The sequence below is a fragment of the Rana temporaria genome, chromosome 5, assembly GCF_905171775.1.
Source record: "Rana temporaria chromosome 5, aRanTem1.1, whole genome shotgun sequence".
NCBI classification, from domain to species: Eukaryota; Metazoa; Chordata; class Amphibia; order Anura; family Ranidae; genus Rana; species Rana temporaria.
The window spans coordinates 73,629,578-73,646,118 of record NC_053493.1 but is presented as its reverse complement, the minus strand read 5'-3'; the positions used below and the strand labels follow the sequence as shown (position 1 = coordinate 73,646,118).

Here is a 16,541-nt window from a genome sequence, read left to right as displayed (position 1 = left end):
TGTCAGCTCCTACATTAATTAGTTCATCACTTTATGCTACTAACTTGTATTTTTATGTGATACCATTAGTTCACTAGCGTGATATTTTGCGCAGAATCTTTCTTTTATTTGTATTCTTGTTCAATGTTATGTAAACATTACTAGGTTTTGCTGCACTATATATATATTTTTGGTGGGTTCATTCATTTAGGGTCTATTTTAGCGCAAAAGCACTTGTCACTTTACCCAAAGAAGCAATGTAGTCTACTATGCCCATAGTTACACCATTATAAAGAAGTAAGTTTACCCCAATCCACACACACATCAAATGCCCAATCAGGCTCAACATAAAACGTTGAAATATAAATTCTCCTGAAACTGGGAATTGGAAAAAAAGGACAGGCTAGAGTGAATTATGGTAAACTTGTCTCTAAACTTTTGGTATCCTCTTAAGTTGAGTCTTTTAGGGGTTGCTTTACAAACACTAGAGAGTGTAAAATCTGGTGCAACTGTACATGGTAGCCAATCAGCTTCAGTTTCTTAAATTAAGCTTTGACCAAAAAAAAATAGAAGCCGATTGGTTTCTATGCAGGGTTGCACTAGATTTGGCACGCTCCAGTTTTAGTAAATCAACCCTTTAGTGTCTGAATTAATGATACAATGTTGACTAACATGTAGTGTGGGACACTCTGGCACAATGCTTGTCATTTCCTTTAAGCTGACCTGAAAGCATAAAAAATCTTATTTGTGTAAATTTTTAATCCAATCACCCCCCATGTAGTGAGATAAGGGAAGAAGGAAATACGTGTTTGTAGTTCAGCCTGTGTAACAACCATGGTTTCCTCCATAGATACAGGGGTCTCAGTAAATAGTGTCACCCTAGAACAGGAAGTGTACTATTTGTAGGGTTACTTGGTGAAAAACAAAGAAAACAAGCCACTTCATAGAACAACTGGTAAGAGGTAATCCATTACATTTTAGTTTTTTTAATTTTTAGAAACACTTTTAAACAACTACTGTATGTTGCTTTACTAAACATGCTGAAAAATGTCACCCTCTGAATACTTACCCATCCTACTGGTTGCACCACTAAACATCTCTCCATTGTGAAGAAACTCTCCTCAAAAGTGTCTTCTGAAACCATTGCTTCCCATGAGAGTTGATATGTTGTGTCCTGTGCAGCACTTATTGGTTCCTCCTGTTGACCTCCCGTGTTGGCAGTGACATGGAGGTCAGTGAGAGGGACCACTAAGCACTGTGAGTGACACTTTGAATCAACTCTCTGGAAAGTGCTGGTTTTTAAAAGCGGAGGATTTCTTAATATTGTATTGCCATTCAGTGGCATGGGCCATTATCCTAGCAAGTTTAGTAAAACTTCACTTTAAGTTCTAGTTAACAATAAAAAAAATGTTTTGCTCCTTAGCATGATTTAAGATAATTCAAGTTTAAGTCTTTAATTTTTATTACAAAAATGTTTTTGTTTATTAAAAAAAAAGCCTTTACAAAAGTACATGAACCATTCTATTAAATTAATTTATGTTTAATGTTCTTAGTCATATAATCTGAATTTTCAATGATTTTTCAACATTAAATACAAGCAAGCTGTGCATAGCACACTTTATTTCTATAAAACTATTAAAGCTATTACAAAGTATTCCAAAAAATACATTTTAGTAAATTTACAGCGGTTATTCAATTTATTAATGCAAATCAACAGTCTTCATCCACTGGAGGTCCTCATCTATGTGCGCTTTGTATTTTGTTTTAAAAAATATGACTTTCTAATAAATTATTTGCAGGTAAAATTACAAGATTCCTACTGTGTCAAAGAGAAAACAAACTGATAAAAAATGGAATGTTGTGTAACAGTCTGTGGGTTAGGTGAATGTGACCAGATGCAAGTTTATACAAATGAAAAAAAATATTAAAACATAAAAAAACAGACATAGAATATGCGATAACGTTACGTTGTGAAACTATTTAAATTAAAATAATATATTCTCGTATTGTACACTATTTCCAAAAAATAAAAGAAAAGAAATGCAGTTCAGTAAGTATTGATCTCTGAAAAACAAAATTCTAATTTACAATTCTGCGTATAAAAATATAATTTACTGACCCCCCCACTGAGACAAGTAATTTCTCACAATTATTTAACACTTTCAGTGACAGCCAGGCCAAGTAAACCCCCTTGTGGACACCTACAATGGAGGTCTGTCAAAGACGGTGAGGGAAAGACAAAAGTAACGAAACAGTACTAAGGGGTAGATTTACTAAAGGTAAGTCTCCTAAGTTGAAGTAAAAGTTGCACCCTTGAGTAAATCATCCCTTAGAGTTAAGACAACTCAACACGTAGAAAAATAGAATCTGCTTTGTTAACTTAGAATCAACACAGAGAACTTTCACGAGTTCATGGAAAGTTCGCAAGACAATAAATTATCAAAGAAACTAGTTAAGGCTTCTTGTATGTCCCGTTCATATTTAACATCTAATCGAACAACACACAAATAAATATTCAGCAGAAGAGAACAAAAAGAAAGTAACGTACAATGTGATGCAAGAATAAAATAATAATACAAAAATAATAAGGACAAAGAAATGTGGGATGGGGTTCCTTAGTGTCTACTTTGGACTGTCCTACATTAAAAATGAATGTCTTAATGGAATGACTGAGAAATGTTTCAACTGGACCTCGTTGACATACCCAGTGGATGAAGAGAGTCATTATCCAAGATCCAAGTTCCTAACTGGTAAAGGAGTTGTGAGTACCAATGGATGCCTTCAACATGAAGGTACGTGGAAGGTGGGTTGTAGTAGTCTTTGGGGGAAAAGTAGGAGAAAAATTTAAAGGCAAATCTGAGCGGGGCAAAAGCCATGTGTGCCCAGCTATGTTCTTCAATGACTGCATAACAAGAGGCCAGGAAACCATTGATGACCACTGTTCCATGAGCAGTAACAGGAGCATAAGCTCCAATGTCTTCCTCTAGGTGGACCTTGTCCACTGTCACCACCTTCAGATCCATCATCGTATGATCAGCTAGAAACACCTGATCTCCTGGTTTTATGTTGCTGGCAAAAACAGACTTGAAAGACCTGGTGCCATTAGCTGAGCTCTGTAACACGAAGATAAGATGGGCAGCTGTCAGTCGGATGCTCTGCTTGGGTTCAGGGGTCTCAATCACATAGAAGACCTTTTTCACACTCTCCTGTTTGTCCAAGAAGGTGAGGAAGTCACTGTAAACCAGCTTGCCCTCCTCATTTGCTGCTAGCACCCGATCCCCTGGCCTTAGGTCCTTCAATGCTTTGGTACCACCACCTTCCAAAGAGACGCTAGCATTAGCAGGAAAGCAACCACCGGATTTTGCAGCCACCGAGTTTTCTTAAACAGAAAAAAAAAAAAAGATTAACAATCTTTTCATTTATATATTTTAATAATAAACTTCACATATTGCTATCATCACACATGCCAACAATAGTAACCCCCATTTAAAGACAGGGGGCTAGATTCACATAGAATAGCGGTGGCGTAACGTATTGCCTTTACGTTACACCGCCGCAAGTTTCAAGTGTAAGTGATTGATTCACAAAGCACTTGCCTGTAAACTTGCGGCGGCGTAACGTAAATCCGTCCGGCGCAAGCCCGCCTAATTCAATTTGGGGCGTGTACCATTTAAATTAGGCGCGTTCCTGCGGCGAACGTTCTGCGCATGCTCCGTTAGGAAATTTCCCGCCGTGCTTTGCGAATTACGGTGCCCCGACGTGTTTTTTGAACGGCGACGTGCGTTACGTCCTTTCGTATTCCCAGACGTCTTACGCAAAAAATTTTTTTTTTTAATTTGACGCAGGAACGACAGCCATACTTTAACTTGGCTGGTCTAAATATAAGCCATTAAATAGGACTCGCAACTTTACGACGGGAAAAGCCGACTAGCGACGACGTAAGAGAATGCGACGAACGTGCATACCTTTGTGGATCGCTGTTAACAGCTAATTTGCATACCCGATGCGGAAAACGACGCAAACTCCACCCAGCGGGCGCCGGAGTATTACACCTACGATCCGAAGGCGTACGAAGCCGTACGCCTGTCGGATCGAAGCCTAAAGCCGTCGTAACTTGTTTTGAGGATTCAAACTAAAGATACGACGCAGCAAATTTGAAAATACGCCAGAGTATCAGTAGATACGCCAGCGTATTTCAACTGTGAATCTGGCCCAGGGTGCTTTTGTTGGGATAGTTTCTTAGGATATACTGTATGTAACTGGACGTATCTTTTCAATCATCTCTTAACTGTGTTGAACTCCATCAGTTCTAAAGCTGAAAGTTACACCACTCCATGCTTTGTTAATACTGTCTTTAGATGTACAGTAAAACCTTGGTTTGAGAGTTACTTGGTTTGAGAGCTTTTTGCAAGACAAGCAAAATGTTTTAATAAAGTTTGACTTGATATACAAAAGATGTCTTGATATAAAAGTAGCGTCATATCACAACTGAGTATAAAATGGAAGGGGGGCTGTCTCTAAGTGTAGCAATATGGTTACATTTAATGAAGGTACAACATTTAGAAACTCACATGGTTGAGGATTAAAACAGGCACATCTAAGTATGCAGGTATCCGGGGTAAAGCTGTCCACAAACACCATCCTTTGCACCACCATTGATGTAGTCCCTTCCACGAGCGGTTCAAGCCTCGCTTTCAGATTGTTCTACTGCAGGGTAGTCTTCCCAGTCACGATTGCAGACTGACAGCGATGAGGAGGATGGTCTATGTGGTTTGCTTTACCCCGGATGCCTGCATACTTAGATGTGCCTGTTTTAATCATCAACCATGTGAGTTGCTAAATGTTGTACCTTCATTAAATGTAACCATATTGCTACACTTAGAGTCGCCTCTCTTCTCTTTTCTCTTTTTTATACTCTGTAGCTGGATTTTCCTTCTAATCCCTTTGTGGAGGCTTCCATTTGTGGATGGACATTTTATGGTTACACATCCTATCACATTGTTATAATCCTTTTATATGGAATATAAACTGAAGGACTAATGAATAAATAGTTGTGAAACAAATCATTTGAGTTTCCATTATTTTTTATGGGAAAATTTGCTTTGATATACAAGTGCTTTGGATTACAAGCATGCTTCCGGAACGAATTATGCTCACAATCCAAGGTTTCACTGTACATACTTTATATTAATTTGTACTGATTTGCCCAACAAGAAATCACTGCACTACCTGCTTAGAGTTTGCTTGTTCTTCCGGTGCCTTCATGGGTTTCCTCCAGATACTCCACTTTCCTCTCACACTCCAAGGACATGCTGGTAGGTTAAATTACTCCTATCTAAATTGGCCCTAGAATGTGTAAGTCAGAATGTGAGTTAGGGTCCTTAGATTGTAAGTGCCTTAAGGGCAGGGACTGATGTAAAAGTATGATATATACGTAAACTGCTGTGTAAAATTGTTGACGCTATGTAAATACCTGTAATGAATGAATAAATCTGCTGGAGAACTATAAAACCAAGCTTGTCAAGGTTCAATTAATAATGGTTTTGGCTTGTTACTTTTCTAAAGTTTGAGCCTACAACATTGATCAGGATTTCCTTCTTCAAGTACCATGAATGCCCAATACTGTGCAAGCAGTTATAATTCATCTAGCATTGTAAAGGGACGTAGCTGGTCTATTTTTGTTGAAAATTCATCAACATCGGCCTCTGATTGACTCCAATACATTTTAGTGAATGCTGGTGAAACAATATAAAGTAGGGATAATCAAAGCATTTTTATTTTACAGACATTCATTGAAATGCATTAGTCAATTAGTGGCAAATTTCTGGGACAGCTTGTAGTAAACTCCCTTTTGCCAAAATCTCATAAGGCCGGGTTCACATCTATGCCGTATTCATCTTACAGCAGGGGACTGGTGTGTCCCCATTCACTGTTTCAGTTCCAATTTCAGCCCAAATTTTTGGCAGAATTCAGACCTGAAATAGACCAAAAGATGCACAGGACCCGGTGAAATTTGCACCAGAGCCGCAGCAGAGATATGTAAACCGGCTCCATAGAGAGCCGGTCACAATCTCCTGCTATTGCAAATAGGATGCGGGGAATCCACATCCAATTTGCACTAGTGTGAACCCAGGCTTATTCATCCCTAATTTTACCATGCAGTGTCTGGGTGGCATTCGTTTTTTTGTGGTTGAACTGGATGGACTTGTGTCTTTTTTCAACCTGACTAACTATGTAACTATGTAGTTCTGCATAGCAGCTCCATGTTAAACCTATGCCTATAAAACAACTATAAGCTAACAAGTTCCAACATTCACTCCCTTTGACCAAGACATGGGTGTGATTTACACAGGAGCCAGTTTTTAGGAAAACTTTGAGGTTGATTTACTAAAGGAAAATTGGCTTAATAACTGTGCATTGGAATTTGCACTTTGTAGGGGGATTTTTCCCTAACTTAGTGAAAAAAAAAATTGCAATGAGTATTCTTTGCAAAGTGAAATTTCACTGCATTCACTAAGGTAAGGCAAAATTCCAAGCAAAGAGAACAGCCCATTTGCCTTTTGTAAATCAACCATTTAACTTTAGATTTTTCCTTACAAACAGCTAAGCAGATGCAGGGGGGGAAATAGTAGCGTAACCTGTATGAAAGTTTGGGGCAACTTCATGGGGCTAAGTACCGAAATGACTCCTTTATTAAATCATATAATATAATGAGAACAAATGTTCTATGATGGGCAGGGCGTTGAGTATGTTTTGCTAAAAATTCTAAAATTCCCAAGGAATATTATTCCTGTGAACAAGTCCAAGTAAGAATTAAAAAGATGTAAAAAAAAGTCTCAAGTCATTTACACCTGTCTACCATCTGTATTAAGAAGCAATCGCCTAACACATGCAGAACGTATTTTCATTGTATTACAATTTAGGGCCCTTCCACACATGCGGACCGTATGTCCGCTTTTTCATCCATCCGTTTACGAATGAAAAAGGGACATACATTGATCCCTATGAGATTGCGGGTGTCAGCGGATGAATATCCGCTGACACCCAAACTCATCAGGGTCCGCAATCCTCCGATTCTGCAGACAGAGGAAAATCATATTTTTCCATCCGTCTGTGGATGGGATCGGGTGAACACGGGCAGATGGTCTGTGTTCATCCGATCCCCCCATAGGGGAGAGCAGAGATCTGACAGGGCGGTCCCTGCACAGTTCGCAGGGACCGCCCTGTCATCCGCCGGCTCAGTGGAGCAAGCAGAGGTTCACGGGGCGGATCGTCACTACTTATACAACTGCTTTATATTGGGTCATGCTAGATTATTCAACATGATCCAAATTATTTGGGTTCACATATAAGCATAAGGCCTCGTACACACGACCGAGGAACTCGTCGTAAAAGACACATCGTTTTCCTCGACGAGTTCCTTGTTAGGCTTGTTGAGAAACTTGGAAAGCTGTCTTTGCGTACACATGGTCAAGACAAAATCTCGTCGTTCTCAAACTCGGTGACGTTCAACAAGTATGACGGCAGGGGAAGTTTGATTCCATTGGCACAACCCTTGGTGCTGCTTTTGCTAATCTCATGTTACTGGTGTTAGTAAGTAAAAGTTTGGTGAGAGATGATTTGTACTTTTCAGTCTGTTCCAGCGTGACAAATGTGCAATCTCCATCTTCAGGAGTAATGAAAGGTATAAAGGGGATCCTTTATATAACTGTGTCACCCTATATAAAGGATCCCCTTTATACCTTTCATTACTCCTGAAGAAGTCACGCTTGTGACGAATACGCGTAAGAGCCTACTGAGAGGTACCGGAGGTGACGTTGGCGAACGATTGCCCCTCTTTTTTATATGCCTGATTTAATTTTAACCATGTGAGTACCCTCGCTTATAATTTTATGTTGATTAAAAGTTTTAAAACAATATCACACTATTGGTGGTTTTATCCCCCTGGGCGCGAGACATTGGCCATCCTGGGACGCGACTTCCAAGGAGGACCTAGTTTCCCTGGACCAGAGCCCTTTTGGATAACCATATGTGTTTGGAGTCATATGCTGTTACCTTACAGCAGTAAGGTAAGGGGACATCCTCAGTCACCTTAAAAGGATCACTGGATACCCACGTTTTCTTCACATTATCGATTCGGACCCACACCATCACTTCCCTATTTTGGACTTTCAATTATTATTTAGATCTCTGGTGTTATTGTTAAAGTTTTTTTGCCTTATCGATCTTTATCACAAGTTTACTGCTTTATGGACTTTTTTTCACTAGCTCATCACTGAGCCCATCAGAGTTAATTGGGTGTTGTGTTACACAGATTGTATATCTTTATTTGCACTTCTCATCACCTATTGATTGTGTATTTCCTTCCACTAAGAAGAACGTATGAAGTTATGTTACTTGCACCTTTGCCTAGAATAGTTATAAGTTTGTCAGCCTGCTCACTGATCGGCTCTTTTTAAAGCCATTTTTGTTTGTACTGTCACAGTCAGACCACCCTTCACTTCCTTTCCACCTCTCCATCCTCCACACATAGCGCAGCACTACCTTCCCCATTAATAATACTTATGGTCTGATACACCTTCCAGTGCCGCAGCTGCACCCCACCCCCCCCCCCCTCCCCCACCCTCCCTCTGATAGCGCGGTAATACCCACTCTCACATACACACGATTGTGTTTCTCGACGAAAACCAGCCCGACGAGGAAATTGAGACTCTCGTCGAGGAAAAAGAGAGCATGTTCTCTTTTTTTCTCGTCGAGTTTCTCGACAGTTTTCTCGATGAAAAACAAACACACACACAACCGTTTTCCTCGGCAAAAAAGCTCTGCCATCAAGTTTCTTGATGGATTCTGTCGAGGAAACCGGTCGTGTGTACGAGGCCTAATTAGTATTATGGGTGAAATTCTGTCATACATCGGTGAAAAATATGAAAGTGACCAAGAGGAAAAGCTGTATTACAACTTTAGCTGCTTTATCTTGGATCATGCTAGATAATTCAACATGGTCCAAATGATTTGTGTTCACGTATGAGTGTAATTAGCGTTATGGGTGAAATTCAGCTATACATGGGTAAAAAAGATAAAAGTGACCAAGAGGAAAAGTGAAGTTGCTGGTTGTAGCAACCAATTAAATTCCAGTTGTCATTTGCCAATTCATGTTTGAAAAGCAAAAGAAGCAACCTAGTTGGATGTTGAGGTAACACCACTGTGACTTTCGTCCATATGCAAAGTAGGTCCTTCTTGATTTCACACTTGTATCTATCTCTGATCACTGATGACTTGTGAAGTGGAAGGGTTCCCTGCCGAACTCCTTTTCCTCCGTACGCTTAAGTGTTACAATGAATTCTTAAACCAACACTTCAAGCTGCTGCTTCGTTACTGTAACGCTAATGGTTCTCTCGGGAACAACTAACAGGGTGAAAATTCGTTTTTATTGATCTACAAACGTCTTTATCGCTTTCAGTGAACGAATTAAACAAACCGCAAAAAGATGGGAGAAATGCTGCAGCAGGAACCGACCACAAACAAGCTGTGCATTTTTTTCTTCTAACGTTTGTGCTACTGTTCTGTCCCATGGAGATGGTCCTCGGAGACAGAACAGCTTTGTTTGCATATTTTGGGGGCTTTTGAATAGATCCCAGCCTGTACAGCCACTCTACAAACACACTAGTGGATTGCCTGAGGTGTGAAGATTGAGTAGCCTCTTGTTTGGGCTCCCTAATTAAAATCCAATTGTCATTCTGATTCCTGAAAGAAAATGGAGGCACTCTTGGAAAAAAAAGTATACCTAATTTTTCTTCCCAGCTCCCCTATTTACTCAAATGCAGAAACTCTCTCTGCCAATTCACACACACATACACTCCAAAATCCAGGAGGCACTATTTGCACAGGGCAGACACTTTCCACTCAAACGCCTTTGAATTTATAATGTAATGGTTTTTCTGCTGTGAATACCACCCTGCCTTGGCAGTGATAATAATTCTGATCTCCGGGGCCCATTGTCCACTGTCATACGTTCAGTAAACAAGATATCTTAAAGAATCTTCCTTCTTGGAACTATGGACTTTAATCTCCTCATCGTATTCTTCAGCATGAAGGGGAGACAGGACAATGGCAGGCTAGTTTTAAGCTGCAGGAATCCAATATTTGCTCTTGAATTGTGGATGGTGCAGTCACACGACCTTACATGGCACTGCAAACCATCAAGAGTACCCATGGACATAAGATGAAGCTTGGAAGATGCTAGAACTCAGATGTTGGCAGCTTTATTGTTCATCATTGGAGAAGAACATTTCAAGGATTGAGCAAATCCTGACAAATTCGAATAATGACATATTTTTCTGAAAAAAAAAAAAGTTTTGGATTTGCCTTAATGTGTTCAGGCAGTTTTGTCTGATCTACAGCAAATTACACAATTCACAAATCTCTATTCTATGAAATCGCTAAAGCTGGCCATATATGGATCAAAATTGGGCCGGTTCAATAGAGACTGGCTGAGAAAAAAATCCTATTGTCAGCGGCTATAGCTGTTAGAAATAATCATTGCGTTCTGCTGGCAGAACACAATGGCCCAGATTCAAGAAGCACTTGCACCCGCGCAACCATAGGTTACGCAGCGCAAGTGCTTACTTGCTCCGGTGTAACGAGTGCTCCTGATTCAGGAACCTCGTTACACCGACTGCAGGCTAAAATCTGCGCGGCATAAGGCTCTTATGCCTCGCAGATTTTAGGCTGCATTCTTGCGGGGGCCGCTAGGGGGCGCTCCCATTGTGTATCAGCGTGTAGTATGCAAATTGCATACTACCACTGATTCACAAGCTTGCGCGGGCCCAGCGCAAGCCAGGTACGGAGTTTCCGTACGGCTACTTTTAGCGCAAGGCTGCCCCTTCTAATAGTAGGGGCAGCCATTGCTAAAGTATAGCCGGCCTTCCCGCACCGTGAAATTTGAATTTCACGGCATTTGCGTAAGTGAAACGTGAATGGCGCTGGACGCCATTCACGTTCACTTAGAAGCAAATGACGTCCTTGCGACGTCATTTGCCGCAATGCACGTCGGGAAAGTTTCCCGACGGAGCATGCGCTGTACGCTCGGCGCGGGAGCGCGCCTAATTTAAATGATTCACTCATTCTGGTAAAACGAGCGTTTGTAATGGAGATAGCACATTAGTCACGCTGTAACAGACTGAAAAGTCCGAAGACTGAAAAGTCCTGTGTGGCTGCTTCCGCTCTCTCCCTTTGGAGCGTGTCCTGGGTTGTAAAAAATTATCGTGTGTGGGCTAAAACAACGCTTTAAACCCGCGCATGCTCAGAAGCAAGTTATGAGACGGGATCGCTCGTTCTGGTAAAACCAACGTTCATAATGGAGTAAGCACATGCATCACGCTGTAACAGACAAAAAAAGCGCAAATCGTCTTTTACTAACACGGAATCAGCTAAAGCAGCCCAAAATAGTGCTGTCGTACGTGTTGTACGTCACCGCGCTTTGCTAGATCATTTTTTTAAAACGATGGTGTGTGGGCAACGTCGTTTTTAATGATGAAGTTGGAAAAACATTGTTTTTTGGACATGCTGAAAAACAACGTTTTTTTTTTTTCATGCTGAAAAATTATCGTGTGTACGCGGTATTAGGATCAACACAGAAGCATGGAAGAAAAATTTCCTAGGACCTATAAAATATTGTTGCAACCTTGAGTAGGTAAATGGTTTTATTGAGATCAAAAAAACTGTCTTGCAAGTCAAGAATGATCATAAAAACTTCTTTGAGGAGGGACATGCGGACTGACAATGTTCTCCATCCTGAACTTTTTGTAAAGTAGAAATCTGTTCAGCTTCTTCAGGTTTTTGCACCTGGGAACATGAGGATAACATGAAATCCCTGAAAAATGTACCTTCCTGAACAGGAACAATTATGCTCTGAATGGAGTAGTCCAGCCTGAGCTAGCTTGGCTGGGCTTCTCCTATGGGTCACTGGAATGCAATTCATTTTGCACTTCTGTGACCTATTTTCAGCAGAGAGCTGTCTAAAGTCTGATAACGTCACACAGATCAGTCCAGGCACTGCGTCATCCCCACATTGGGGGTCTGGATTCTCCAGGTACCTGGACTGATGGCCGTTGTGTTGCCATATTCTGCTGCCTATCGCAGAATGCCAAGGAAGTGACGTTGCGGGCTGCAAAATCAAAATGCGCGATGCGTTCCAACCGCAAGTGCGCTGCGTTCCAAAAGATGTACGACAGTACACAGTGAACCTGTCAGAATATATCGCGGTGACTTGTCGGTATGATTCCCCTATCGAGATGGTTCCTTGCCGACAGAAATCTCCAGGGCGACATTGAATTTGAGGAAAGTGGCCAGTCGGCCTTACGTCCTCGCTTCGCTTGGACGGCTCACTCCGCTCGCTCGGCATCCTGGCTCTTTTTTTAAGATCCTCCAATCCACGGGGATGTTAATGAATGAGCCTGGATGGCGGCCGAGGTGCGGAGAACCATCTCGATAGGGGAATCATACCGACAAGTCACCGTGACTTATTCTGATGGGTTCACTAGTGTGTACTGTCGTAAATATTTTGGAACACATCGCACTTGCGGTTGGAATGCATCGCGCATGCGCAGTTTGATTGTGCTGGGCGCAACGTGACTTCCGTAGCATTTTGCGATAGGGAGCATAATATGACAACTCACCGTCTCAGCCTCCCACCGAGCCTCCGAGACGGCCGCCCCACGCCCCTCCACAGCTCAGTGCTTCAGTGAGCGTGGAGGAGCAGAGCAGGAGAGATGCTAATTGACAGGCAGCCATTGGGCATGTTCGATTGATCACTTCTAAAAAGAAGAGGCACCGGGGACCGATCCAGCATCCACCTAGTTAAAGGGGTTGTAAAGGTAAAAAAATGTTTTCCTAAATAGCTTCCTTTACCTTAGTGCAGTCCTCTTTCACTTACCTCATCCTTCGATTTTGCTTTAGCTGTGTGTTAGTGGGCGTCCTGACTCTCCTGTTGTCCAAGGGAGGGGGTGAGCACAACACTTCACACCAGGGAGAAAGCCTCACATTACTGTGTGGAGTGACAGACAGAAGAACAGGAAGTGAGGATTTCTCAGAAGAAATAAAGGACATTTAAAAGCAAAATAGAAGGATGAGGTAAGTGAAGGAGGACTGCACTAAGGTAAAGGAAGCTATTTAGGGGAAAAAAAATTAAAACATACTCCTCTTTGAAGGGCAAAAATCTGTATGCCAATAATCAGAGCAGCCACTCTCTTTGAATCCTTTGAAGGTTTGGTCAGAAGAAAAGTCTTTGGAGGAGAAGTTACAAATTCTAGGTTTTGACTCAAGGATTTTTTCCAAAAAATGAATACATTGGGAAAGCTTTCCCTCCCCCTCCAACCTCAACCTTGGCTTCATCCAGCACCTTCATTGAAGGACTCTGAAGGAGTAAAGAGAAGCTCTGCTTTTGGCTTAGGCCAGCCAAACACGGTTCAAATTTACAGAGATTCCCTTGCGATCAGGGGCGTTGCTAGGTGCCAAGAAGACCAGGGGCTTCAGCCCGAAGCCAAGCCGGCACCGGGGGGGGGGGGGGGGTTCGGGCGTGGTCGGTGGAGTGGCGCGGGGTGACCTACCTGACACACATACCCTGTTCTACGTGTGTGTGTGTGCACACACACACTGACATAACCTACATACACTGACCTGTCCTGCATACACTGACCTGTCCTGCATACACTGACCTGACCCATTGACCTGTCCTACATACAGGGCCGGTGCTAGCGCAAGGCAACATGGGCACTTGCCTTACAGCACCAGCGCCGGCCCTGGGGGGGGGGGGTGAAATCCAACCGGTCCTCCTAGGGCTGCGCCCGCCTCCCGTACCATTGTCCCGGCGGCGGCACGGCACTTCACTTCGGCTCCTGCGCCGTTATCTGTTTTTTTCAGCCCTTCCACCTGGTTGTCTGGTTAAACTGTCTGTCTCCCTCGATGCGCGATTGGCGGGCGGTATAGTGGGAGGCGCTGTGCCTCTGTGGTGCGTGCGCTGATTGGCCGTATGGGACATGATGACGACGTGTACTCTGTTTACAGCTTGGTCGGCGCCAAGTTTGATTTTCACCATCTGGAGCATCCAGCATCCAGCAGGGTAAGCAAAACACTGTACCGCAGGGGAGCGAGAGACAGTGAGCAGTGCTGAGTAGAGAGCTGCTGAAGCTAACGTAAGAAAACCAGCAGGCGATTGCCCTCTGTTAAGTGCTGCTCACTGTCTCTCCATCTGCATGATTATTGTAGGAAGGGACAGAGCTGGGGGGCGTGTCTGTGTAAATCTAAAGGGGTCTAGTGGTGCAGAGTGTTGCTGTGTAATGTAAAAGGGGTTCAGGGTGCTGTGTAATGTAAAAGGGGTCCAGAATTGCGGTGCTGTATAATGTAAAAGGGTCCAGAATTGCGGTGCTGTGTAATGTAAAAGGGGTCCAGAATTGCGGTGCTGTGTAATGTAAAAGGGGTTCAGAATTGCAGTGCTGTGTAATGTAAAAGGGGTCCAGAGGTGCGGTGCTGTGTAATGTAAAAGGGGTCCAGAGGTGCTGGGTACTTTATAATGTAAACGTGGACAAGAGCTGTGTAATGTAAAAGTGGTTCCAGAGGTGCGGTGCTGTGTAATGTAAAAGGGGTCCAGAGGCGCGGTGCTGTGTAATGTAAAAGGGGTCCAGATGTTCAGTGCTGTGTAATGTAAAAGGGGTCCAGATGTTCAGTGCTGTGTAATGTAAAAGGGGTCCAGAGGTGCAGGGTGATGTGTAATGTAAAAGGGGTCCAGAGGTGCTGGGTACTTTATAATGTAAACGTGGACCAGAGCTGTGTAATGTAAAAGTGGTTCCAGAGGTGCAGTGCTGTGTAATGTAAAAGGGGTCCAGAGGCACCGTGCTGTGTAATGTAAAAGGGGTCCAGAGGCGCCATGCTGTGTAATGTAAAAGGGGTCCAGAGGCGCCGTGCTGTGTAATGTAAAAGGGGTCCAGATGTTCAGTGCTGTGTAATGTAAAAGAGGTCCAGAGGCGCGGTGCTGTATAATGTAAAAGGGGTCCAGAGGCACGGTGCTGTGTAATGTAAAAGGGGTCCAGAGGCGCGGTGCTGTGTAATGTAAAAGGGGTCCAGATGTTCAGTGCTGTGTAATGTAAAAGGGGTCCAGAGGTGCAGGGTGCTGTGTAATGTAAAATGAGGTGAGGTTTCTGTGGAGGACAAGACAGAGAGGAGATTTGCAATTAGGGGAACCCCAAACCAGGCAGCGCAGTAGCACACTGCAGCAGGTGAGGCCAGGTACCGTCCGTACTATACTTTAGTGAAGTCACAACGTACCTAACCTATCATCATGTATATGTTGTACGAGATGTGTGCCAGGTTCCAACTGCCAGTGCCAAGCAGCCAAATGTATAGTGCTTGCTCAATATGGATTAAATAAATGATAATTATGCATAGTCATAGATATCATAAATAAAGTGATTTGTAGTACCTGCTGTTGCACAAACCACTTTATTTATATCTATGGCTATGCATAATTCTAATTTATTTAATCCATATTGAGGCGTTGCGCCGGCGGCAGTAAAGCGCCGCTATTTTAGCAGCACTTTACTGTCGTTTTTGCGGCGCTGTGCGTGCGTGCTGGGGGGGGCGCCAAAATGCACCTTTGCCCGAGTTGGCAAAAATCCTTGCACCGGCCCTGCCTACATACACTGACCTGACCCACTGACCTGTCCTACATACACTGACCTGTCCCACTGACCTGTCCTACATACACTGACCTGACCCATCCTACATACACTGACCTGTCCTACATACACTGACCTGAACCACTGGACCTGACCTGTCCCGTCCTACATACACTGACCTGTCCTACATACACTGACCTGACCCATCCTACATACACTGACCTGTCCTACATACACTGACCTGTCCCACTGACCTGTCCTACATACACTGACCTGACCCACTGACCTGTCCCGTCCTACATACACTGACCTGACCCGTCCTACATACACTGACCTGTCCCACTGACCTGTCCTACATACACTGACCTGACCCACTGACCTGTCCCGTCCTACATACACTGACCTGTCCCACTGACCTGTCCTACATACACTGACCTGACCTACATACACTGATCTGACCCACATACATACACAATCAACTATAAACCATACAAGTAATTAGTAGACACATACAAGTTATTTGTAGACCCATACACGTAATTAGTAGACACATACAAGGTATTTGTAGACCCATACACGTAATTAGTAGACACATACAAGGCATTTGTAAACATATACAAGTTATTTGTAAACTACTCTATACAGCTTTATTAAACAAAGACATACAAGTGACAAGCTTGGCTCTTGCCATTTTACTTCATTTGTACATGTTACCTACTGTTATTTAATAGTGATTGCCAGCACCCTAGACCCAGTATGATTACAGCACACATATAAACATATACCCCCTTTAACAATGGTTTTCCCACATTGTTTAGAGATTGATCATGAATTATAGGGAAGCAGAATAACATTGATGGCAATATATATGTTTTATACTGTGCATGGAAC

General features: G+C 42.8%; 1 protein-coding gene across 1 annotated transcript; it reads right to left on the bottom strand.

The window, feature by feature from the left end:
• Nucleotides 1-1,571: 1,571 nt before the first annotated feature.
• SHH (sonic hedgehog signaling molecule) lies at nt 1,572-5,290 on the bottom strand. The gene is made up of 2 exons (XM_040354318.1): nt 5,239-5,290; nt 1,572-3,358 (listed from the first exon to the last, which is right to left on the bottom strand). Exons 1-2 carry the CDS (start codon nt 5,288-5,290, stop codon nt 2,661-2,663), a joined length of 750 nt encoding a protein of 249 aa, XP_040210252.1. The 3' UTR covers nt 1,572-2,660.
• Nucleotides 5,291-16,541: the final 11,251 nt, after the last annotated feature.

Excerpts from the sequence above, each read along its gene's own strand:
- SHH (XM_040354318.1), bottom strand. The coding sequence starts at position 5,290 with ATGTCCTTGGAGTGTGAGAGGAAAGTGGAGTATCTGGAGGAAACCCAT. Across the intron at positions 3,359-5,238 it reads TCTGGAGGAAACCCATGAAG|AAAACTCGGTGGCTGCAAAA; the intron begins GCACCGGAAGAA and ends TTTCTGTTTAAG.